Source organism: Anabrus simplex, chromosome 1 (assembly GCF_040414725.1).
Source record: "Anabrus simplex isolate iqAnaSimp1 chromosome 1, ASM4041472v1, whole genome shotgun sequence".
NCBI classification, from domain to species: domain Eukaryota; kingdom Metazoa; phylum Arthropoda; class Insecta; order Orthoptera; family Tettigoniidae; genus Anabrus; species Anabrus simplex.
The window spans coordinates 1,007,310,687-1,007,335,449 of record NC_090265.1 but is presented as its reverse complement, the minus strand read 5'-3'; the positions used below and the strand labels follow the sequence as shown (position 1 = coordinate 1,007,335,449).

The following is a 24,763-nucleotide window of genomic DNA, read 5'->3' as shown; positions in this document are numbered from 1 at the left end:
CATTATGGCGTCTTGCAGTACTCAGTCATCTCTTGTAGACGATGTAACTGAATATTATCTGATAGTGATTTTGGAAAGAATGTTTTTGAAGAGGAAGGTAGTGAGTATATTATGGGTGAAAATTAACACCAAGAAAGTGTAAGTGAAAGTGTTAGTGATGAATCCCTTTCAATGCTGAAACCAGTTCCATAGTAGAACAATCCACTATCCCAATAAACTATGATTCTCCTGCAGTAAAAGGTAGAAACCTGTTTGTATGGTTGTAGTGTTCCTTGACATAGTATACATTCTACATCTTTGCACATAAATGCTGGGGAAACAAAAAGCCACTACCTCCCAGTGCCTCCCCGACCTCCACTTGCATACCATTTATCAGTGTCACCATTGGTGCAGGTACTGTGCCACTCAGCTGAACATCTTAAACTTAATCACGTCATTGTCGTACCCTGCTCTACAGGTTTTTCAAATGTGGGGTCTTTCAGGTGAATCCTGCTTGACGTTGCAATTTTAATGGCAAGCAGTGTGTACATACGTTCAACATGGAAAAGGCTGATTGTCCTACTAGAGGGTACTGACTCTGAATGATTTGGCTGTGAATAAAGGCAAATATTCATTTTGACCAAGCTCGATAGTTGCAGTCGCTTAAGTGCGGCCAGTATCCAGTATTCGGGAGATAGTGGGTTCGAACCCCACTGTCGGCAGCCCAGTGGAAGTCGGGGAGGCACTGGGAGGTAGTGGCTTTTTGTTTCCCCAGCATTTATGTGCAAAGATGTAGAATGTATACTATGTCAAGGAACACTACAACCATACGAACAGGTTTCTACCTTTTACTACACTATCAGCTAGATGGTTTTCCGCGGTTTCCCATTTTCACACCAGGCAAATGCTGGGGCTGTACCTTAATTAAGGCCACGGACGCTTACTTCCCAGTCCTAGCCCTTTCCTGTCCCATCGTCGCCATAAGACCCATCTCTGTCGGTGCGACGTAAAGCCAGTAGCAAAAAAAAACACCAAAAAAAATCATTTTGAGGGGTTGCATTGGCTGAATGGTCAGCGTTGAGGCTTTTGGTTCAAAGGATCCCGGGCTCTATTCCCGGATGGGTCGGGGATTTTAATCACGTCTGATTAATTCTTTGACAAGGGGACTGGGTGTTTGTGTTCGTCCCAACACTTTCCTCTTCATATTCAGACAACATACTACACTATCAACCACCACAGAAACACGCAATAGTGATTGCATCCCTCCATATAGGGTTTGTGTCAGGAAGGGCATCCGGCCGTAAAACAGGGACAAATTAACATGTGCCATGCAGTTTGCACCTGAAATCCCACATGTGGGAAAAGCAGTAGGAAATGATGATGATTCATTTTGAGGGGGTAGATTTTCTCTTAGTTGTATTTGTGACAAAGTTTAGAGCATTGCATTTTCTAAGAAGCTTGAAAAGTATACATGTTGAACATGACCTTTTAATTTAGTTGTAACCTCTGTTCTTTTAAGCAGCTTTTATTTATGTTCCATAGGGTGTACTATTCCTGCCAGCGGGGATTCAGCATCATTAACTGATAGAGGATTGAAATATCTGGCTAGACTTCCTTGTCTAGAGAACTTATCAGCTAGTTACCTGGCAGATGTCTCTGATGATGCATTGGATACCATTGCTGATAAGGGTCTCCTCAAAGTGTTAAAGTGCCGTGGTTGTCCCACCTTTACTGATGCTGGTTGCATGAGGTAAGCAATATTATTGTGAAAGAGAATGCTTCAAAAAAATTTGAACTCAGATGGTGGCTGAAACTAGAAAATGAAAAATGTAGCTATTATGATCTTTTTATTGTAATTTTCTGTATACCATAAATTCTTGATTATTCACAGGTGAAATATCCACACTGCACGATATTATTGTACACTTCTTCTGCCTCCCTCTTGCCCAGGAAGATTATTTCCTTGCAACCCCCTCTAGGAACACCAAGACCTTAACGTCGATGTGGGGGCTTGTATGCTTGTTGATCCCAAGGGCTGTGGCAGTTCAGGTTTACCCATGCTGGATTGGTCTCGGTGTAGGGCCAGACTAACAAGGTATCCCCCGATTTGCCTGAGAGGTGTCTCTTTACTCTTTATTTATTCTTTTACCCTTCTATTCTCACATTCTTAAATTTTATTCCTCTTCCTGTCTAGCCAACCTCTCTACTTCAGGTAGAATAGATTACAATGGAGGTTTTATCCTTCCCCAATCACAAGTTTCGGATTGTGGTGAGGCGAGGCATGGCTACTGGGAGAGTAGTTCATAGCGACCCCCTTCAGATACCGGGCGCCCTCTGGAGTATATAGCCATGCCTTTGGTACGTCAAGGCTCTGCCGAAGGCCGACCTCTTATATCCTGGGTACTCGTGGGACTATGCATGGTTCCTGGTTTTGGTTTTAATTTGTCGAAGGTTGCAGGCCTTAAAACTGCTTCTTTAAATTTTACTGCAAAGAAACTTAAACGTTCAACCAAGCCGATGATTTGTTCAGTAGGGAAACGTCTGAGGAAAATCTTCCTCGATTCCTGGTTGCCTCCAGTGTCGATGGACAGAGCGTCCTTCCAGAAAATCCGTTTCTAATTAGTAATGCTGTGGGGGATATTGTTGGTGGAGAGGTTGATTGGATGCGGAAGCTGCGAGACGACTCCGTGCTTAGCAAGACCACTACGGTTGTACAGAGCAAGAGGTTACTGGAAGCTAAAATGTTTGGACCTGTACCTGTTAAGGTGGAAAAGCACAAGACCCTGAACTCCTGTAAAGAAGTCATCTTTCACAGGGACTTAGTCAAAGCCTCTGATGATTATCTCATCCGAAGCCTTGCACGTCAGGGAGTTTCCGACATCAAGAGGCTCGAGAGGCTTTCACGACACAGGTGCTTTTATACTCACCCTAGACAGACACTGCCTGAACAAATTAAAGTTTCAATGTATACGCTGATGGTTCGACCTTATATTCCAGCATATACACGCTGTTGCAACTGTCAACAGTTTGGTCACACATCACCTCACTGCCAGTGCTCAGCATCTTCTAAGGAATATGGAAAAGGGGCACATACCGGTGTAGAATGCACACCACCACCCGTATGTGTAAACTGCACAGGTGAGCATGCCCCACGATCGAAAGATTGTCCCACATTCAAGGAAGAAAAGAAGATGCAGGAGATTAAGGCACTGGATAAACTATCTTATCCAGATATTTATATTTGAAGATCAAGCCTACCAGGTTAAATTGAACTTTCTCTGTATTGGATGGGAAGTCCTTACAGATGTGTTAGCTCTATAAGCGCAAGAAGTAAGTATAAATAACCACCTAATAAAGTATCGATTAGGTGGTTATTTATACTTACTTCTTGATTAAACATCGATACGGTCATGAAATGGACAACTTGTAATCTATAAACTCAATCGACAGACTCCGAGTCTACGTATATAATCATTTCCGTTAGATCAGTCGAGATAATTGATTTGGTATAAACAGACCCATACTGTTTTAACTTTTTTAAGTATAACAACTTGAGACCCATGAAGGGCATTGGGACTATGAAGGTCATAAAGGTGCTACACCACAACAGCATTAGATAATTGTTAACCAGCTCAATTTTAGTACCATGTATGAACTTTTTACAGGACATTGGACATAACATGAATGATATTCATGTTTGAACTTTTAATGTTTTTATTGTGTTATTGTTTTAACCAGTTTTATCCTAGGACAATTTTTTTTAAAGTAAGGTCTTTTACATGCATGTGATTTTAATCTGGAAGCTGAAGAAGAGAATATGAATTCTCGAAACATGTACTTAATATATGTTTATGTATTTTATGTATTAGTAAATATACTAGATTTTGAATTGTATTGACAATACAGATCTTGAAACCTACTCGCTTCATTAGTGGACATGGACCTTTTCACACCTGGATATCACTTTGTTTAACCAGGTGAGTTCCTTTGCTATGATGGTCAGTACTTGATGACCTCTGCTATAGTGACCATTTCCTCTTTCTTTTCATGCTCTTGAATCAGAGATCATATGATGTACGAAAGCATTGGCTACTTCACCGGACAAATTGGCTGGAATTTTTAAAATGATCACTGAATGCCGATGAAGTACTGGGGTATGTTGTTGACGTTAATTCCATTGCAGTTGTAATTCTGGCTGCTGCAGAGGAAACAGTACCTTTCTTCTCCATCATTCCTTGCTGGAAACTGGTCCTATAGTGGACAGATGAAATTTTAGCAGCCATATATGATTGACGATGAGCTTTTAATCATTTTCGTCAGAATTATAAAATGACCGATCATATTACATTTAAGCACCTACGTGGTAAAGTCCGTTTTTTGATTTAGGAGAGTAAGAAAGAAACTTGGGGCAAAAGGATTTTTTTTTTTTTTTTTTTTTTTTTTTTTGCTAGTTGCTTTACGTCGCACCGACACAGATAGGTCTTATGGCGACGATGGGACAGGAAAGGGCTAGGAGTAGGAAGGAAGCGGCCGTGGCCTTAATTAAGGTACAGCCCCAGCATTTGCCTGGTGTGAAAATGGGAAACCACGGAAAACCATTTTCAGGGCTGCCGACAGTGGGGTTCGAACCTACTATCTCCCGAATACTGGATACTGGCCGCACTTAAGCGACTACAGCTATCGAGCTCGGTGGCAAAAGGATTTGTCTTCCAGTACAGCACATACTACTTCCTCACAAGTATGGATAAAACTCTGCCGTATCGTTGCAGTATGTAAGTCGCTAGCAGTACCCAGAATCTCCATTAATGGAGATGAAGTTACATTTTCTGAGGAAACTGATGATGGTGATGCTGAAAATCATACAACCAAGGTTAGAACCATACATGGAGTGTGAAATGTCCACTACTCAAACTAGTTTTAGAAGAGGTAGAGGAATCATAGACATTATTAGTGATGTACGTTGGATGATGGAAACAGCAAAGGTATACCAGAAGGAACTGTACATGTGCGTTATAGATTACAGGAAGGTCTTTGATAGTGTAAGTCATGAGAAGATGCAGAATGTATTCATACAGATGGGCATACCTGAACATCTCATCGTCCTGATGCGTAATCTCTACTTGGGACAAGAAGCCAACGTTAAAACTGAACTGAACAGAATGGTTCCCCATTAGCAAAGGTGTAAGACAAGGCTGTATACTTTCGCCTTACTTCAATCTGTACGCTGAGTACATCATGAGGAAATCTCGATTGGATGAGCCACATCGTGGTTTTTTTTTGCTAGGGGCTTTACGTCGCACCGACACAGATAGGTCTTATGGCGACGATGGGATAGGAAAGACCTAGGAGTTGGAAGGAAGCGGCCGTGGCCTTAATTAAGGTACAGCCCCAGCATTTGCCTGGTGTGAAAATGGGAAACCACGGAAAACCATCTTCAGGGCTGCCGATAGTGGGATTCGAACCTACTATCTCCCGGATGCAAGCTCACAGCCGCGCGCCTCTACGCGCACGGCCAACTCGCCCGGTGATCGTGGTTTTAACATTGGTGGATTGAATATAAACATCATGTGGTATGCAGACAACGCCATGGTTGCTGAAATTAAGGAAGAGCCAGCAGACATCTGAATGAAAGTTAGAGAACAGAGTGAGACCATGGGCCTCTACCTGAATATAGGCATGGCAGGTGTATGTTTGTCGTATTAGCCAGGCTAACACCATCTAAAACGAAAGATCAATTTATATGACTACATAATATTAAGGCATATAAATTTGTTTATTTAATGTCATATACTATATTATAACAACCATAAAACCTAATTCTCTTCTGCATAAATATCACTTTAAGTGACGAAAGCTTCACATCTGTCACACAATAAAGATATGCCGACTGTGTGCCCTGTCAAGGCAGACATGAGGAGCTTGAATTCATTCGGGGCGCACTTGCGCATTCGATCCACTCGGAAACACCAGACACGAATGTTTGGACAACAAAGACAGTTTGTGATGTTAACAGTTATGTACTAAAGAAACGACATGAACAGTCTATAGACCATGTTAATTCTAAAATAGCTTTACTGAAGTTCGGTTGCACTAGAATAGAGGATTCCCTTAGCCTTACCTTTAAAATTAATAGGGACACACCTAATTAAAAATTAATCAAGTGGGTATATAGTTAGTTGTCTAACAGATGCTGTTTGTTTCCTGGTGGAGCAATAGCTGTCTTTTAGGAGCCATACTGAAAGTGACTCAGTAGAGGAAATTTTGTTGAATTGCTCCATTATAGAGCCACTTAGGTGTGATGAAAAATTACGGAACCACTTGGAAACCTCTCCTGCTTTTCTTGGTATTTCCCATGATATCCAAAATGAGTTAATAGATTCAATCTTAGCTGTTTTGTTAAATAAAATAAAAGAAGAGATCAAAGAAGCACCATTTGTAACTGAGGTAGAAGATGTGGCCATGTACTTAACAGAAACATCTTGGCTTTCTTCTGTGCTTCGTTATGTTGCAAATGATGTTATTCAGGAGAAATTTATTAGGTTCATTGATAGAAGTACCGATTGCTCTGCTGTTTCTTTGCCTGGGCATGATTTCAGTTTAATCAGTGAATTAAAATATGAATGGCAAATTAGGTGCTCAAAAGTACGATGCGTGTTCTGTTATGGCTGGTGCATATAATGGTCTACAATAGATTATTCTTGCCAAATATCCGTCAGCCTTATTTGTGCACTGCTATGCACACAAGCTGAACCTAGTACTAAAACTATCTGTTAAAGGCATTAAGAAATGCAAAGTATTCTTTGTAGCTCTATCTGGGTTCACGACTTTTTTTTCTCAGGATCTTCAAAGAGAAAATCTGCATTTCAGGCATTTACTACTAAGCATTTGCCATCAGTTGCTCCGACCCGCTAGATATATACAGATTGTTTGGTTGAAGTAATATCAGAAGTAAAAAAAGAAAAGGAAAAAAAAAAAAAAAGGAAAAAAGAAGGATCTGAAGACATTTTTCAAGTCAGTCATAAGCAACACTGAAGAATGGGACGGTGAAAGAAGAACCCTATTTGAGAGGTTTCTTTGCCACTCTACAAGATTTGGAATATATTTCTTTTAAATTTATTCTCATCTGTATTATCTCAAGCAAAAATCTTGTTCAGCATTTTACAAACCAAAATTGACATAAGATATTGTGCTGCCAAGGTTGATGAATTCAAGAGATTTCTGAATGACAAATGTGATAAATTTTATTTGTTGTGGAAACAGTGCACAGACGAACATTCATCAGTTTCGTCAAATAAAAATGAAGTTAGAATTAAAAGGCAGCGAATTGGTGATGTGGAAATTGACAAACTGGAGATAGCATTGTGAAGTACTTGATGCAGTGGTTTGACATATAATGTACCATTTTTTCCAAAACGAATAAGCTGGAATTTCTTTCTCTTTTGGATTTTGACTTCTTAGAAACAAACATACATGGGCTCTTTTCCTGCTCGACCATTCAAGTCCCTAGTTAAATTAAGTGACAGCTACGTCCTGGTGCTCAAAACAGAGTTGTTGGCCTTCTGCCCATTAGCAGAATTGAATAAGTCCTGCATACTAGAACTTTATAAATATTTAACATATTTAGGATTAAATGTGTTATTACCTGAAGTAACCAAACTCTTCTTTAATTTTGACCATTCCTGCTGCTAGCGCCCTGTTGAATACACTTTCTTGGCATTGAAGTGGATAAAAACTTATTTAGGAAGTACGCAAACACGAGAAAGATGATTAAAATTGTCATAAATTTCAATTGAGAAGAACCTCCTGAAAGTCTGTAGGAAGAATCTGGGGTTCCATGATTCTGTTAGACATTTTTGCTGCCAAAAGTCACCGGATGGAGCTTTTGTAAGTTTCAAAATCTGTGATTCTATGATTTACCACTAAACATTATGATAAATAGTGAAGTAATCAAAGGGGTGAATAGTTTGTTTGTTGGAATCAACCATCCATAGAAGTGGCTGAAACAGTCCAGAAATTTGCCAATGACTTGCCCTTTAAGTGTTCAGATGTATCTTTGCATACTAAACTCAGAATGGTTAAGGCATTAGTCTTTCACACAGCTACGTCCATGGTCGTGAAAGCTGGACCATAAGGAAGTGAGATAAAATGCATATTGTTGCATTTGAGCTATGGTGTTGGAGAAGGATATTGTCATCCCTTAGACAGCCAAGGCGACAAATGCATGGGTCATTCAACAGATCAAACCAAATCTGTCTTCGAGGCATTTATTACAAGATTACAGCTGTCATATTTTTGACACATTATGCGATCCTCTGATTCATTGGAAAAGACTGTTATGCTTGGGAAGGTGGAGGGGTCTTGGAGATGAGGGCGTCCAGCATTGAGATGGAGACCCTTCATCATATCCAGCATGAACAGATCACCGAAGGATCTGAAGTATATGGTTGAAGACCGAAACATCTGGAGGCAGTCCATGTTTGCATCACCAGGAGTTGACACAGACTTGGTAGCACCTGATCATCAATATCAGTTACAGTTCCTTCCACCATTGCAGATCACATTGAGTCATATTTTGCACATAAGTTAATTTGTGTTCTTAAAAATATGACCCTACATTTCTGCCTATAAAGTGCGAGGCAGAGGCTCACCAGCTCTCTTTCATCTGTGGTGTTTTGTATCCCTTTAACGTACCTTTCTTGGAGTGGGAATTACAGATCGCACTTATGCTGTGCAGGAACACATTTCCTGGGATGGACAAAGTCCATAATCATATGCTCAGACATTTGAAAGACAGATGTCTTAGTGATCTCCTCACTCTATTCAATAGAATATGGAGTGGGGGAGAGTTTTCATCTCAATTGTTATTTCTAATCCCTAAGCCAGGTAAAGATCCAAAGCTTCTGGCCCCAGGGGCTCTTAATTTAGGAGCATGAGCTGGTGATCACAGGGCCCTTAGTTGAGTCCTGGCATTTCTTCCACTTGCTCTTTTCTGACCCCAGCAGCATTAGGTTTACAGGGCCTAGGGAGTCTTTCATTTTTACGCCCTTCATGGCCTTTGCCTTTCTTCAGCCGATACCTTCATTTTTCAAAGTGTCAGATCTCTTCCATTTCTTCCCTTTCATTAGTGTTAATAGAGGCTGGTTGCACAGTTGTACTTCCTCTTAAAACATTAATCACTACTACCACCACTCTAAAACTTCTGGAGCCAGGCTGAGTTGCTCAGACGGTTGAGGTGCTGGCCTTCTGACCCCAACTTGACAGGTTCGATCCTGGCTCAGTCCGATGGCATTTGAAGGTGCTCATATACATCGGCCTCGTGTCGGTATATTTACTGGCACGTAAAAGAACTCCCGCAGGACTAAATTCTGGCACGTCGGCATCTCCGAAAATCGTAAGAGTAGTTAGTGGGACGTAAAGCCAATAACATTATTATTATTATTATTATTATTATTATTATTATTATTATTATTATTATTATTATTATTATTATTATTATTAAAGTTTATGGACAGCTACAGGCCAGTATGCCTAAGAAATGGCCCCTGTAAGCTATTCGAAAGGATGGTGAACTGATGACTTGTTTAGGTTTTGGAGGAGAGAGTTCTTCTAACTACCAGTGTGGATTTTGCTCTCATTGGGCTGCTACTGATTAAAAATCAAACTGGAGAGCACCATTCAGATCATATTATTTTTGGAAGGAGCACTTGAATGCTGTTTTCTTATACTTCCAAAAAGCGTACAATACTACTTGGTGGTATGGGATTTTCTTCACCCACACAAGCGTGAATTCTGGGGAAATTTGCAGACGTTTATAGAGTGGCCCCATTCGCTATTCGACTGAAGTTGTGGGAATGTGTTTGCTATTTTATTTGAGCATAGTTAAGAAGAATCCTTTCTGCTTTCTGAATAGGTATTGAATCACCCACCTTTTGTCTGAAATTCCTGTTAAATATGTCATCCACTGAAACCTCTTCCACAGAAAAGATTGTGAAATGGCTACAGAAAATGGAAGGTGAGAGTGATAGTGAGAATAGTGGCAGTGAAACTGAAAACAATGTAGGAGAAGATGACTTGTGTTATGGGACAGCAATTTCGATTATGTTACTTTTGACCCTCATAACGTAGAGACAATATCTCCTCATTCCTCAGACTCAAGCTCTGAGGAAGTGGAATGCTCTATAAGACTAGATCAGCCAGCTCGTAGAAAAGATCCTTATATAATAGTAAGCAGTAAAAGTAGTCTCGTGGGAAAAGGTGGACACCGTTGGTCTGCAGTTCCTCTGAGACCACCAAATACTCGCTCGGCAGCTAGGAATATTATTCGTTATGGGCAGGGGCTGAAAGATAGAGAAGAAGATGTGAACTCACCAAGGGAAGCATTTTCCTTAAATTTTACCTAGACAATGCATGATAAAATAATAAAGTACATGAATGAAAAAAATCGCAGAAAAACTTGCAAATTATAGCATTCAAACTGCAACAGGGTGTATTTTGATGTATTTTTAAGTGTTTCAATATTATGTGCTCTTCATAAGACTAAGAACATGCCTACAAAGGAGATATGTGATGCAGAATATTCAGGGATGAGGTTGTTAATGGCATGTGGCCTCCGAAGAAGCCTGATGCAGGTCTTTCTAGTTGACGCTATACAGGCGATCTACGTGTCTATGAGGAATGATGAATGATGAATTATAATGATGAAGGCAGCACACCCATTCCCCGAGCCATCGGAATTAACCAGTGAAGGTTAAAATGAGGGATGAGGTACAAAGCCACAATGAGTTGTGACAGATTTGACTTTCATTGTGAATGTTTGTTTTGATGACTAGACAACAAGGGTTGAGTGGAGAGAAACAAATTTGCTCCAATAAGAGAGATTTGGGAACAGTTCATATCTGCCTTTTGGTAATCTTGTAAGCCTGGATCATTCTTGCTCTCAGAGCGTGGTGCCCCTTCAAAATGTACATCCCTAACAAGCCATCAAAGTGTGGCATCAAAATTGTTATGGTATATGATAATAAAACTAAGTACATGCACCTGCTAATCAACTATTAGTGAATTTGTTTGTGAAAACTTTAATGAAGAGTGTCCAAGGAAGCAATCGCGACAATGGATAGTTGGTTCACGTCTGTTCCCTTGGCGACTAATATATTGAAACCACCATATAACTTGACAATACTAGGCACTTTTCTTACGAATAAACTAGAAATTCCACTTGCATTACTGAATTATAGGCAAGAAAAGTAGGCAAATCTATGTTTTGTTTTGATGATGAGAAAGCACTTACAACACTTACTCGTACAAAACCAAGCTGAACAATGTGGTCTTAGTTCTTTCAACCACTCATGAAAGAAGAGAAATCAATCGAAGAAGCCAATTGAGGAGCATTTTTTCAAAACTCTATAAATGCAAAAATTTTTGAAATTGAGTTATGCATGCTAATGTTATCAGTTTGACCTTGCTCACTATCCTGTGCAATCATCCTTTGCGTAAGTCGATATTTGCTGTGTATAGAAGTGGTTGAAATCACTAGGTTTTTGCAAAAGTCGATATATGCTCTCGGAAAGTTAAAGCAAAACTCGATAAATGCAGTTAACTTTTAGTCACATGGCATTCTCATGGATAATCGGAAGTCGTATTCTGTGGAACAATGGAACGCCGGACTCCTGTAATGAAAGGATGTATTCTTGGAACTGCATGCCACATGTTCCCACGATTAGCCCTCATTGTTGTTGACAGAATAAAACTCGCTTCTTGAGAAGTTTTAAGCAAGTTACTGTGTGAGGAACTATTTTACTCTACAACAGTATGAATAATGAATCTGAAGATTCTGAAGCTGGCGTGCTGGTTCAGGAATGTGTCGGTGGAAGAAAGTCTAGATACAAGAAGAGACTACCTGGAAAGCTGGCTAGAGCTAAAAACGAACCTAATATTAAATGCATTCATGGACTCAAAGACTTGCCCACAAGTACAGAAACTAAAACGATGAAACAATGCAAAGCTGCTGAACTCTGCTATGAAGATATCACAGAATTCCATCATCATGTGACTTCTTTAAACAAGATCAATCAAGACAAGTTTCTATTGAAGTATATGCACATTTCCACACCTCAGCGCAGGGTAGTGAACATTGAAAGTACTAGGAAGAAGAAAACTGTTTCTGTGAAGTACAACATTAGGAAGAAATCTGGTGAAATACTTCCTGTCTGCGCTGCAACTTTTCAAGGAATTTCTGGCATGTCAAAGGTCAGATTATCTTATCTGGCTAGTAGGTTTCATCATACTGGGAAGTTACCTAAGGAAAATCGAGGTGGTGACATAACAGGCAAGGAACACAAGGACATAATGGTTGCCATTAAGAATCACATCAAAAGGTATAAATGCAGAGTGAGCCATCATGGCAGAGGAAAGTCTAAGAGAGGATATTTACCATCATATCTCTCAGTCAATAAGATGTGGAAGACATTCTGTGAAGAAAGGAAAAGTTCTGGATTGAAACTGTGCTCGCTGTCAAAATACAAGTATATATTCTATAAGTGTTTCAATCTGTCATTCAAAACTCCTCACACTGATACCTGCTCAACTTGTAAAATTAGTCTGATGAAAATACAGAAACATGCCTAGAGAAGAAGAATGAACTGAGGACTAGTTATAGATTGCATAAATTTCGTGCAAAGTGGTTATATCAAATAATGAAAGAAGAAAACCCAGATGTCATCAAGATATGTTTTGACATGCAACAGAATCAACCAATTCCAAAGTTATCAGTGAGTGAGGTTTTCTAAGCTAGACAAGGGTGGTTATACAATCTCTGCATCATGATTCACTCAAAGGAGCAGAGAAAGGAAGACATCTTTTTCTATATTTGGCTAGAAACAGAACCTTCAAGAGGTTGCAACCAAGTTGCTTCAGCTTTATCGGACTTTCTTTTTAACCTGGAAAAGAAACAACACAAAGATGGCCCTACCGCGATGACTCTTGTAGCAGCAGAAACAAAAACAGTGTCACCCTGGCCACACTTACTGCTTTTTTGGAAAAATGCACATTATTCAGTAATATTCTACATTTCTTCCCTATTCGGGAACACAGCTACATGGCTCCAGACAGTGTGTTCGGTAGAATTGAGAAATCTTACAAAAGACAGGAAAACATACTGTCTCCCAAGCAATACTTCGATATCTTAGAGAAGCAAGGCACCCTTAAAATTCTGAGCAGGGACTGGGAAATCAAAGATCTAAAAGAGAGTTCACAGAAGGTACTACGAGCTAGGTTGCCATTTAAAATGAATAGCAAAGAAAAGAAGAAGGATGTTCAAGCTCTGTTGAAGTTTTTTGAAATACCAGATGATGCTGTGGATTTCTACAGGGTCGTGTTAGAAGACAAGTAACAGCCTTCTGATGGCTAAGTGTTTTGATGAGTTCTTAAATATTAATTGACTAGACTTTATTTTGTAAGACTTTAATATTTAACCTGTGTGATATTAATGTGTTCATTCATTACAATAGGATTGATATTATAGGTTAATATCTTATTTTGTTTTGTGTTACACTGCTTTATGCTCAGTATATTAGAATCTAATAATATTATGTAATCTTACAATACCAAGTAGCCTATATTAAAAAATGTATGACAATGGAGCTCAAAAATAAATAAATTTTCAAAAAATATTATTCACAAAATAACAAAAATAAAAATAAGTAAATAATTCCATAAACAAAAGTATATCATTCAGTTAGGGTATTAGTGTGAAGTTCCATTTTACCAGAATATTAGCATATATCGACTTTTGAAAAACTTGAGAAAATTATCTTCTAATCTTACCTCATCCACCTTAAGTTTCAACAAGTTCTGTTCAGGTATCGTGCTTGTCTCTATTGGAACTAACATCGACGAAAATTTGGAATGTTTCTTGCATATGCTTCTTGTCTTTCTACTACAATTTGATTGTTCATCTGGTCTAGCGTGTCCACACCACCTTTAGTGTCATAATTATCAATCATAATTGAGGAGCGTTTTTTTCAAAACTCGACATTTGCAGCAAACATCATTTTTCAGGAAATGTGTTTTTTTATTTCCACTTAGAAGCATATGCAAGAAACATTGCGTCTTCTTTGATATGTTGAATATTATTCTGGTAATGAAATGGCATGTGGCCTCCGGAGAGGCCTGATGCAGGTCTTCTGATTTGACTCCCGTAGGCGACCTGCACATCATGATGAGGATGAAATGGTGATGAAGATGGTACATACACCCAGTCCCCGTGCTAGGGGAATTACCGATTACGGTTAAAATTCCCGACCCTGCCAGGATTTGAACCCAGGACCCCTGTGACCAAAGGCCAGCATGCTAACCATTTAGCCATGGAGCTGGACTATTAGGCCTATTCTAATGAACTCTTACGTGATCTATGTTCACAACAAGTTCAGCGTAAAGAAAAGCCTTTGAATAGGAGGCAATTTGCAAAAGAGCTGCAGTATGAACTTAAGAAACCATGGATGACACATCGCATTGAAATGTGCAATTTGCTGCACAGGCTGAGCTCGTCTATGGCAGAAATACTTCATGAAACGGCAGATGACAAAAGTGTATTTTTATTGTTCCAGAGCTGTATGCGGGGAAGATCAAGCAAGATACTGTTTGGAATAAAACAGTGGACGATGAATGTGGTCAGCATGTTTGTGTATCTTGACAAGACCCTATGAAAGAAACTTACCATGTAAAATACATAAATATATAGCAATAAGTCATTTTTACATAGTGTGTTTAATGTTCCTTGTATTCCATGTTAGCTATCTAGGGTTAACACTTCCACTACCAGCTGCCTGAGCAGCTTCCCACTGCTGGGGTCTAGACATTTTTAAAAAGCCAATTACGTGACTGCTGAGTTCTACATCAGTGTTTATTAAAGAAATCATTATTGACATTTCTTTTACAACAGACATAACATAGTTTTCTTTACAGTTTTTAGTTACTCATACAAACTGAAGCCATAATTCTACCTTGCTGAATATTGCAGCTACAAGATGCAGCTACGAGTGCAACCATAATTGTTTATTGCTAGCTCATCTCGTGTTCCGTGTCATGACAAATCAACGTGGGGAGCCACCAAACATTTGAACAAGGTCGGAACATTTCGGTAGACCTCGGGTAATTAATAATGAAATTCTAGATAATATCCCTCATTGCGAGAGATTTCAGCACTATCATTAACAAAGAAATAAATAATTTAAAAATTTACTTAATATTTGATGAAGCTAAAGTCCACAGGGTGGAAATGTATTTAATTATGCCTGGAGAGAAGTTGCATCTATGTTGGCCGTGAGGGGAAACACATGTCAAGGACATACAGTAAAAATGTGTGGCAAAACTAATGCACAAAATTAATTAATTATGCCTGTTAAAGTAACAGTGAAAATCAGCAAACACCACCATCATGACTGGAAAATTAGGTAGAATTTTTGGGGTGAGTCTCAAAAAATCGGTCCAGTGGTCATCAAGTAGTATGATTGCACCACAATACATCATGCCAAGCAAAGTTTCCCTAGAATGGCTTTAAATACCCCCTCCTCAGACAGCAGCTTCACTCACTATTCCATGGTCCGAGTGTGTGAACCTGTGTCAGATAACATCAAGAAGAGGGCTTCAAGCGGGCTAGAATGAACTTGTGAAATTTTTAAGGTCAGTTGGGTGGAGGGAGAATATGCTTACCAAGTGGTAAATGGTGAATGAAGACTGAATTAGCTCTTGATACAGTGTAGTTACGACATCTATCATGGTCAACAAAGAAAACCTTTAGTTGAATTATTATAGGGTTCCTGAACTTCTCAAATAGTAACAACAAATTCACTGCAGGACAGTGTATTTTTGTAATCGGTAAAGGGAAACTGTAGTCTGGCGGAGATAAGCTTCAGGCTTCACGGTCAGTCATATCATTAAAAACATCTGGCAGGGGGGAGGGGGGAGATTTGGAGATTCTTCAAATTGTGAGAGTTGAGTTCTTGGCAAGAAGTGAAGTGGTTGTCAATGTTATATGTGTCTATAATAATTTATTATTTACATGTGTTGAATCAAGTTTAGAATCTGTGTAATTATACGTAATTTTTAAGAGAAGAATGTGCTCAGCAATTATGAGGGGCTACATACGAAATTGCTGGCGTAATAATGAGGTTAAGATAACACCATGCCCACAATGCAGTTACAGGTCTGCCTAATTTAAATATCATGTTTTGTAGTTAGAAATGTACATGCTTGTCCCATTAAATAAATATGGGGCGTGTGTAAAAAATAAGTGTATTGCAATGTTGAGGCGAATTGTCTATTATTTATGTCAGTGCGAGAGACTTTAAAATGAGTTTAAATTTCTTTAGAAAAATGTAAAAGGTGAGCTTTAAATATTGTAATGAAAATCTATGAAATAATGTTCGGGCTGATAAAAGTTACAATGATGATAACGATAAAATAGCCGTTGTGAGCGTGATAAAGTCAAATATCAAGTTATCCAATAATAATAATAATAATAGTAATAATATTCACATCAGGATAAATTTGAGATGATAAATTATGTGTTTAGCAGTAATGTCAAGCGAGATTTGCGATTTATATTGAAATCCAGTGAAGTAAGATAAAGTTGGCATTTATTTTGGGAAACTTAAATTTCGGTGACACCGTGTATTTATGATACAGAAAGTCACGGTGTGCTATTTTGCTCTTGAGGTCAGAAAAATTTAGAGAAGTTAATTGTGAGATCATTATAAAGTTGTTTGGTCATGGGATTGCTTGTATTTGAAAAAGTTTTAAACAAGAAGAAATGGATTGTAATTGAAATGAAATATTATGAGAAAATTAGGGAGATATTAAAGGCAAAGTAAGCCTGTATTTTATGAGTGACTAGCAAGATACCCATGCTTCGCCACGGTATTATAATGAAGTCTATAATTGAATGCATAACGTTTTATATATAATCCGCTGAAATTTGCGATCTAACTCGTTTTCTGAGAGAATCCGCTAAAATTCATAATCTGACTCCTTTCTGAGGGATTACGGCAAAGTTCTTCCTATTTTTCAATCTTTCCTTCCAGCAATTGATTTCGTACTTCCCGGGCTAGGTCCAGGTATTCCATCCGGTCAGTTGGGTCCCGAAATCTTTGCCATTTTTTCCTATAAGCATTTTTAATATAGTTCAATTCCTTGAGGATATCCAGCGTGGTGTCGTATTGGGTGCCTTAGTGGTACTGAACCCGCAGCCGGACTGCAATCGTACCCGGTCAGGACCCGTTTCTAGCGTGGTCCGCACATTTGGATGACGGTCCAGAACATTATTATTATTATTATTATTATTATTATTATTACTACTACTATTACTATGGTGGGTGATATTAGTCAAATTTTAGGCTATTATTATTATTAATGTTCTCGACCCCACAGCAAGATGCAAGACCACTACTTGGTGGTAAATTACATCTGCCATTGTCATTGCTGACAATGTGACCAGCACCATCGTCGCACGTAGGCAAGTGTGCAAGATTTCTGGCGACATGAATGATACACTTCCGTGCATTATTTACCTTATTATAGAGGTGAACAATTGCACGGTCAATTTAATTCCTATCGTTTATTTCAAATGTGTTTAAATTTTTATTTATATACCAGGAGAATCTACTGTAATCTAACTTTGTTCTCCAAAGGAAAAGATGGCTCTTGAAAACGAACCGAAGAAAGATTAAAAATGATCACTTTATGATCATAACAAGTACATTATGAACAGTAAAATCAAATGGTTTCAACTCCTTTTTCAACACCCCCCCACCGTTAAGTTGCTTTATGCCCACCCCCCAAAAAGAAAGCGTGTTTTTTATGTTTAAAGGAGATTCCAAATATCAGTGTTCACATCTGTTACCTTCCGTTCTGAGATATAAGTATCCCCATAAAAAGAATTCACTTTTTTTCACTTCCCTTCACACTCCCCCCCTTAAGTGAATTTTCCGGCAAAAAATACTTGTTTTTTTAATAGTAAAGGATCTTCTAAATAGCAATTATCACGACTCTAACATCTTCAGTTTTTGAGGTATGTGTCCTCATAAAAGGAATTGAACTCCTTTTCATCACCACCCCACAAGGTGATTTCCTACCAAAAACACTTTTTCTTTGTTTTTAAAGGAGATCCAAATACTAATTTTCACGTCTGTAACAACTTTAGTCTTTTTAGATGTAAATATCCTCATACAATTAATTCAATTAATTTTTCAATTCTTTCACCTCTTTTATTGGATTTTCAGAGAATATGTGTTTCTTTAATTTTAAAGCAGATTCCAAATACCAATGTTCACATCTGCAAAATCTTTCGTTTTTGAGATAAAAGTATCCTCATACAAATAATTCAACTAATTTTTCAATTTGCCTCTCCCCCTTTAGGTGGATTTCCGAAAACAAAAAATACGTATTCCTTTACTTTTAAAGGAGATTTCAAATACCAAATTTCATGTCTGTAACATCTTCAGCTTTTGAGATATCAGTATCCTAATTAAAAGAATTCAACCCCATTTTCAGTCACTTTTATCCCTCCACACAAGTGGTTTTTCAGAAAACAAAATACATGTTTCTTTATTTTTAATATAGATAAGAAATACTATTTTTCACTTCGGTAACATGTTAAGTTTTTGAGATATACTGTAGAAATGCTCATTTTAAAATATCACCCCCTTTTTAGTTCCCCTTAATTGGAGTTTGAAAAAACAAATCGCCTATGTTTCTTTACTTTTACAGGAGATTCCAAATACCAATTTTTACGTCTGTAACATTTTACGTTTCTGAGATGCACTATAGATGTAGTCTTTCAAAAAATTCACCCCAATTTGTCACTCCTGTTTAACACTCACTAATTGGATTTTCCAAAAACAAAAAATACGTGTTTCTTTATTTTCAAAGGAGAACCCAAATACCAGCTTTAAGGTCTGTAATATCTTCTGTTTCTGAGATATAAGTAACCTCATGTAATGCATTCAACCTCTTTTTCACCCCTCCTATTGGGATTTTTCAAAAACAAAAAATGTGTTTATTTTTAAAGGAGATACCAAATACCAATTTTCAGGTCTGCAATATCTTCAGTTTCTGGGATATAAGTACCCTTGTTAAAGTCATTCAACCCCCTTTTCACCCCTCCTATTGGGATTCTCCGTAAAACAAAAAAATACATGTTTATTTTTAAAGGAGATTCTCAATACCAAACTTTTAAAGTTTTGAGATATAAACACACTCATTTTAAAAATTCACCCCCCTTTTCACCCTCCCATTAACTGGATTTTCCAAAAACAAGAAAGTGTTTCTTTATTTTTGAAGGAGTTCCCAAATACAAATATTTCAGGTCTGTAATATCTTCAGTTTCTGAGATATAAGTATCCTCATTAAAGGCATTCAACCCATTTTTCACCCTTTTTCACCCCTCCTATTAGGATTTTCCAAAATCAAAAAATTGGGGTTTCCTTATTTTTAAAAGAGATTCTAAATACCAATTTTTACATCCATAAACTTTTAAGGTTTTGAGATATAGATATACTCATTTCAAAATTTCACCCCCCTTTCCACCCCCTTAGCAACGGAATATCCAGAAATCCTCCCTTAGCAAGCACCTGCACTGTACTATAAATGTATCCTCAAAATTTCATTTCATTATGTCCAGTAGTTTTGGCTTAGCAATGATGAATCAGTCAGTCGGTCAGTCGGTCAGTCGGTCAGTCGGTCAGTCGGTCTGTCAGGACGTGTTCTTTTATATATATAGATGTAAGGTTGTCAAATCCAAGTGAGCGAATTGTAATGCCTATTTTAAGTACAAGTTGATGCACTCCCATAATTACTATTTTATATGAGACTGTAGGCCATGGCAGTTAAGCCTAAGTGACGGTTCTATGTCATACCAGCGAAGTGCATTTTGTGTTAGCCGACCTCGCAAACAAAATACGTTCTAACGCATGGTCAAGATAATACTTGATTATTGTAAATTGAATTATATTCTGTATCCTTACTGGGACAAAATTATCACTGACTAGAAACATTGCGGGTGTGAGAAATGAATTTTATTAGAATGATAGTTTAGCTCGAGTAGATAGATAGAAAGTTACTTCACTGGACATTTTGCAGTGATACATGTTTGGAATGTTGAGATGAAAGGCCAGTTGGAACCTCACGCTCGAGTTATGCCATGATATCGTGATGGTAGTGATTATTGTTTTCAGTGATATTACGTAATATTAAATGAGAGTTGAGTTTATTTTTATTTAGCGAACTTCACCGCATGTGTTGAGATTGTATTGAGGAATAGATTAAATTATTCGGACGTGTTGTTTAATTTAAATTTCACGCTTCATTGTAAGAAATGGACACAGTTATATTTCCAGGTTTGAGTTCATTTGTAGCGAATTTCACTTCATGTGTTAAGAGTTTCAACGAGGATCAGATTTAAATATCCGGGATTTTGTTTAAAGTTTTGATTTTGTCTGGCAGTATAAATGATGTGTAGATACTGTAACATTGGATACGAATGTGAAAGATGTTAGGCGGTACTATTTAGGCCATGTTTCGGCATAATTCTTACTAGCCAGCGTTGCATCAGAGGTGGCATGAATGTAAGGGTTATCCTGCGTGGAAACCTAGCTAATAGAAACTGATCATTGCTGCGTAGCCGCATGTGTTTAGTTCAATGAATCTTGGTTTTCCATTTACTTTTTCTTTAGTTTTAAATTTATTGTTCGGATGTCCGGTATATTATGATAGTGTGTTGACACTTAGTTGATTTATGTAGGATTTACACTACGAATGCCTTTTCAATACATCAGCTGTTAATATACATTTTATATTCATTTTTCGTTATTCACTTTATTTTATGTGAGACATTGATCTGCTGATCCCTTGTAGTTTAATGGGACAAGTGTAGGTAGACAGATTTGTAATGGTAGTCGTAGTTATAGAATATTGGAAAGATTTTCTTTTATTTGTGTTATACTGTGGACTTGTAATCTAACAAACTTACTGACATAATTGTTTTATAACCTGAAAGCTGGTTTAGTAAGAACATTTTCAAGTGATTTATCACTTTTCTTTAACTTCAGTGTTTGGCATTTCTTCTAAATGCGTAATGAATAAATGTTTCTTGCATTTGGCAGTTTTGTGCACAAAATCGCACTCACTTTCACTATCTGAAGCTATCAGATTACCTATTGTTGTTGTACAAAATATCACAAAAATCTTCTTCTGGAATCTTTCTTATTACTGCAAAATTTACTCTTTTGAACCTTTTTCTGCTACTCAACTACTGTCACTTGCAATTTCAATCAGTTTGGGAAGCTCCAAAATAAGCTTGTAAACAGTGAGTAAAGAACTCAAAGGGAGGGTTGTACAGTGTTGAGGAAAGAGGACACTTGAGACATGTAATGAAAGAAAAAGAAACTTCTAGGTGGAACTCTTCTGGTCTCCGAAAACACAAGCATATTGGAGCACGCTATACTCAATGAGCACTAAACATCTTTACTCCTCTATGGGCCAGTGTACTTAAATGACCATACTCCTCTATGGGAGCGAAGGTGATAACACAGTTGACAGATGGGCCCTAAAACACAATTTTTGCTTTTCAGCAGTGAAAGCCTCAGTTGGATACCTCTTTTGATGTCAGCCTGTGCGCCCTGAACCAGAACTCCACTTGTGAATCAGTTTCCTACCAGTGGGTGGCACCTCTATGTTTTTTGGGTCCCTATTTTGAGATTGATATAGCAGCCCCACATCTGTCAGTTGAAGGATGCCTGCATGAAGAGACTTAACGTGCTTAAGTTTCTCATTGACATTTCAGTTCCGGCTGACTGTGTGGTGCTAATACATTTTTACACATCTGTAGTTCTTTCCAAGATCGACTATGATAGTGTGGCGTATGATTTAGCATCAAGGAGTGCGCCAAACTTTTTAGATAGTATACACCATAGTGGAGTGAGACTGGCAACCGGAGCTTTCTGTACTAGTCTGATTCCCATCTTACTTCAAGAATTGGGAGTGCTGCCTTATGAAAAAACTCCTCATACGCTGCCAAAATGAATGAAATGCCACAACAACCAAGCTATCAATGCCTCTTTCATACCCAATAGCACCAGAGGTACGAAAATCAGCCGAAAGCCACATGACCTTTTGGATTTCAAAGATATGTCTTGAATTGGATGTGGCTTTCAGCGGTTTTCTTGAGCAGACCTTTAGTGAGGTACCTCCATGGCTTGTTCCATGACCAGGTATGCAGCTAGATTTATCCATCAGTCGAAGGTGAAAACTAATGCCTCTGTTCATTGGAGGTGTTTCTGTGATTTCATTCACCAATAACCTAATGCGCGACTTATCACAGAAAGAATGTCGGATGCTCATTCGTTTCTAATGATGTCAGCACCAAGATGCTTCCTAGTGTCAGAAGCAAATAAACTTTGGAGTTCTTCGTAATCGTACAACCACTGAAATTTGCGCTGAGGTATGTGCACCGACACATACAGTTCTGTGCAGTCTATTGATATGTTTCCTGCAACACGCCCTGGTACAGCATATTTATGATCTTCTAGCCAAATTATATTGTAATGCTGGCACCAGAACTGCCATCTAAGCCACATGAGGATTGTGGGCAACTTGCAGTAAAGTTCAGCATTCCCTGTTTATGGTTGGTCTATCGAAGGTAGTAATTCATTTAAGTCCTACTCTGCTTGTGAGTATGACCTGTACGATGGCTTGGCGCTAGACAGTCTGAGCGAATGTACCACATTCGGTCCGACTGATTCACAATTGCAGTCATGACAACGTTCTTGCGAACATGGAATGGGAGTCCAAAGACATAGTGAAAGCAACGCTTAAGAAGAAGGAATATGGATTACTCAAGTAAGGATGGATGAAGAGTGAATTTTGAGAATACCTTTTTGCCAGTAACAACTGTGAATAGTCAACATATAGGAAATGTGTGCCATGCAAATGTTATGCTTCCATATTGACGTTTGCATCTACTACCTCACATATGAAAACACACATGTAAAAATGTGTCATAATACAGGGAATCTATGAAATATAGTATTACATGATGTCAAACAAAATACTACACAGAAGTACGTCAAAATGTGTGCAACAGATCTCCATCCCTTTTGTGGCTGTTTCGGGAATAGGGTTTCAAGATATATATCAAAACATAATTAATGTTAGTGCAGACTATGGATGAATAAACATTGTCAATATTCTTCCTACAACAATTTGTTTATGAAAAGATCACCTTTCTGATGACGATCTCTTTGCATGGTGGAGAAATAACACAGAATATCCAAGACTTGCTCTGCTAGCAAAGAAAATATTGTCTTTTCCAGCCTCCAATGTGGCAATTGAAAGAAATTTCAGTTCAGCTGTTTAATCTAGTTAGTGACAAGAAGCTCACTGAACCCAGATATAGTAAATGACGCAGGGAAGTGACAGGATTGGGATGGTAGTGTCTGTGGCCTCACTTAAGGTACAGCCCCGTCATTTGCCTGGTGTCAAAATAGGAAACCACAGAAAACCATCTTCAGGGCTTCCGACTGTGTTATTTGAACTCGCCATCTACCGAATGTAAGCTCACAGCTGAGCGACCCAAACTGTACGGCAAACTCACTCGATCATTTTGCGCATACAGCACAGTAATGGTGAATGTTTGTGACAATGTGAAAGGCTGTACAAGTGAATGTTCTGTGTCTAATAACATGACAAGTTGATTACTTTTTTGTTTACGTCTCACAAACCCGGATAGGTCTTATGTCCACAATGGGATAGGAAAGAGCTTGGAGTGGGAAGGAAGTGACCATGGCTTCAAATAAGGTACAGCCCTAGCATTTGCCTGGTGAGAAGATGGGAAATCGCAAATAACAATTTTCAGGTCTGCTAACAGTGGGTTTGAACCCACTATCTCCCAAATGCAAGCTGATAGCTGTGTGACTCAAACTACGCAGCCACTTTCTCAGTACAAGTTGATCTCACAGTGTTTTTAGTTTGTAAGTACATATTTTGTTATAATATTTTCATGTTGTTCAACGGTTTAAGTCACTCTCCTTTCTTCGCTCCTTTGAAGTGTGTTCATCATAACTTCACTGATACTGTCCGTAAGAGCATCAGCCACTTTACGTCAGACTATATGCTGCTAGCCAACCGGCTCAAAAAGTCGACCGTATGAGGGTCTAATGAGCACGAGAGAATGAGCTGGGTGGTTTGTAGACCTCTAACTTGTAGATGAAGCTGCAAAAGAAACCATACTTCTACTACCTAGACGTATGGATAATTGTTCTCAGCTATGTCAAACCATCTTTGCATCCCAGGAATCAGCTATACGGACTCCTAACAAGCTGAGAGCAACTACGAAGACAACTGCTGTGTGGTGGACTTCTTTCCAGCCTTGATGGAGATAGACCGTAATTTTGTGTAGGCTGAGGATGGGACATGGATGATCTACACACTCTTATTTCCTAAACCCCAATGTGTTCATGCGTCAAATTCATATTAGCCCACATCCTCGTGGAGTGCAATGATCCCTCTGGCCCAAGACAGAACCTTGGCCTGCAGGAAACACTCAACTAGCTGATGACTAGAATGCTGCTGATCTCATGATTCACTTTTTGAGAGTTGATTATTCAAGTACATATACATTTCAACTGTTCTGTTACTCAGGGAATGTACTTTCTCTTTTGATGTGTTTGTGTCCATTTCAGCTGAATAAAATACATAATTTTATTTTTTCATGTTCATTTGTTGAAGAAAATTT

The 24,763-nt window shown here is 38.4% G+C and overlaps 1 protein-coding gene across 3 annotated transcripts in view; it reads left to right on the top strand.

Moving 5' to 3' along the window:
- The window catches only part of LOC136857887 (F-box/LRR-repeat protein 20), a 201,344-nt gene that overhangs the window by 137,963 nt on the left and 38,618 nt on the right, over positions 1–24,763 (top strand). For all 3 annotated transcript variants that reach the window (XM_067136925.2, XM_067136924.2, XM_067136923.2), the window contains one exon: positions 1,522–1,729. In XM_067136925.2, the coding sequence (XP_066993026.1) occupies positions 1,522–1,729 (208 nt within the window). The remainder of the gene's footprint in view (positions 1–1,521; positions 1,730–24,763) is intronic.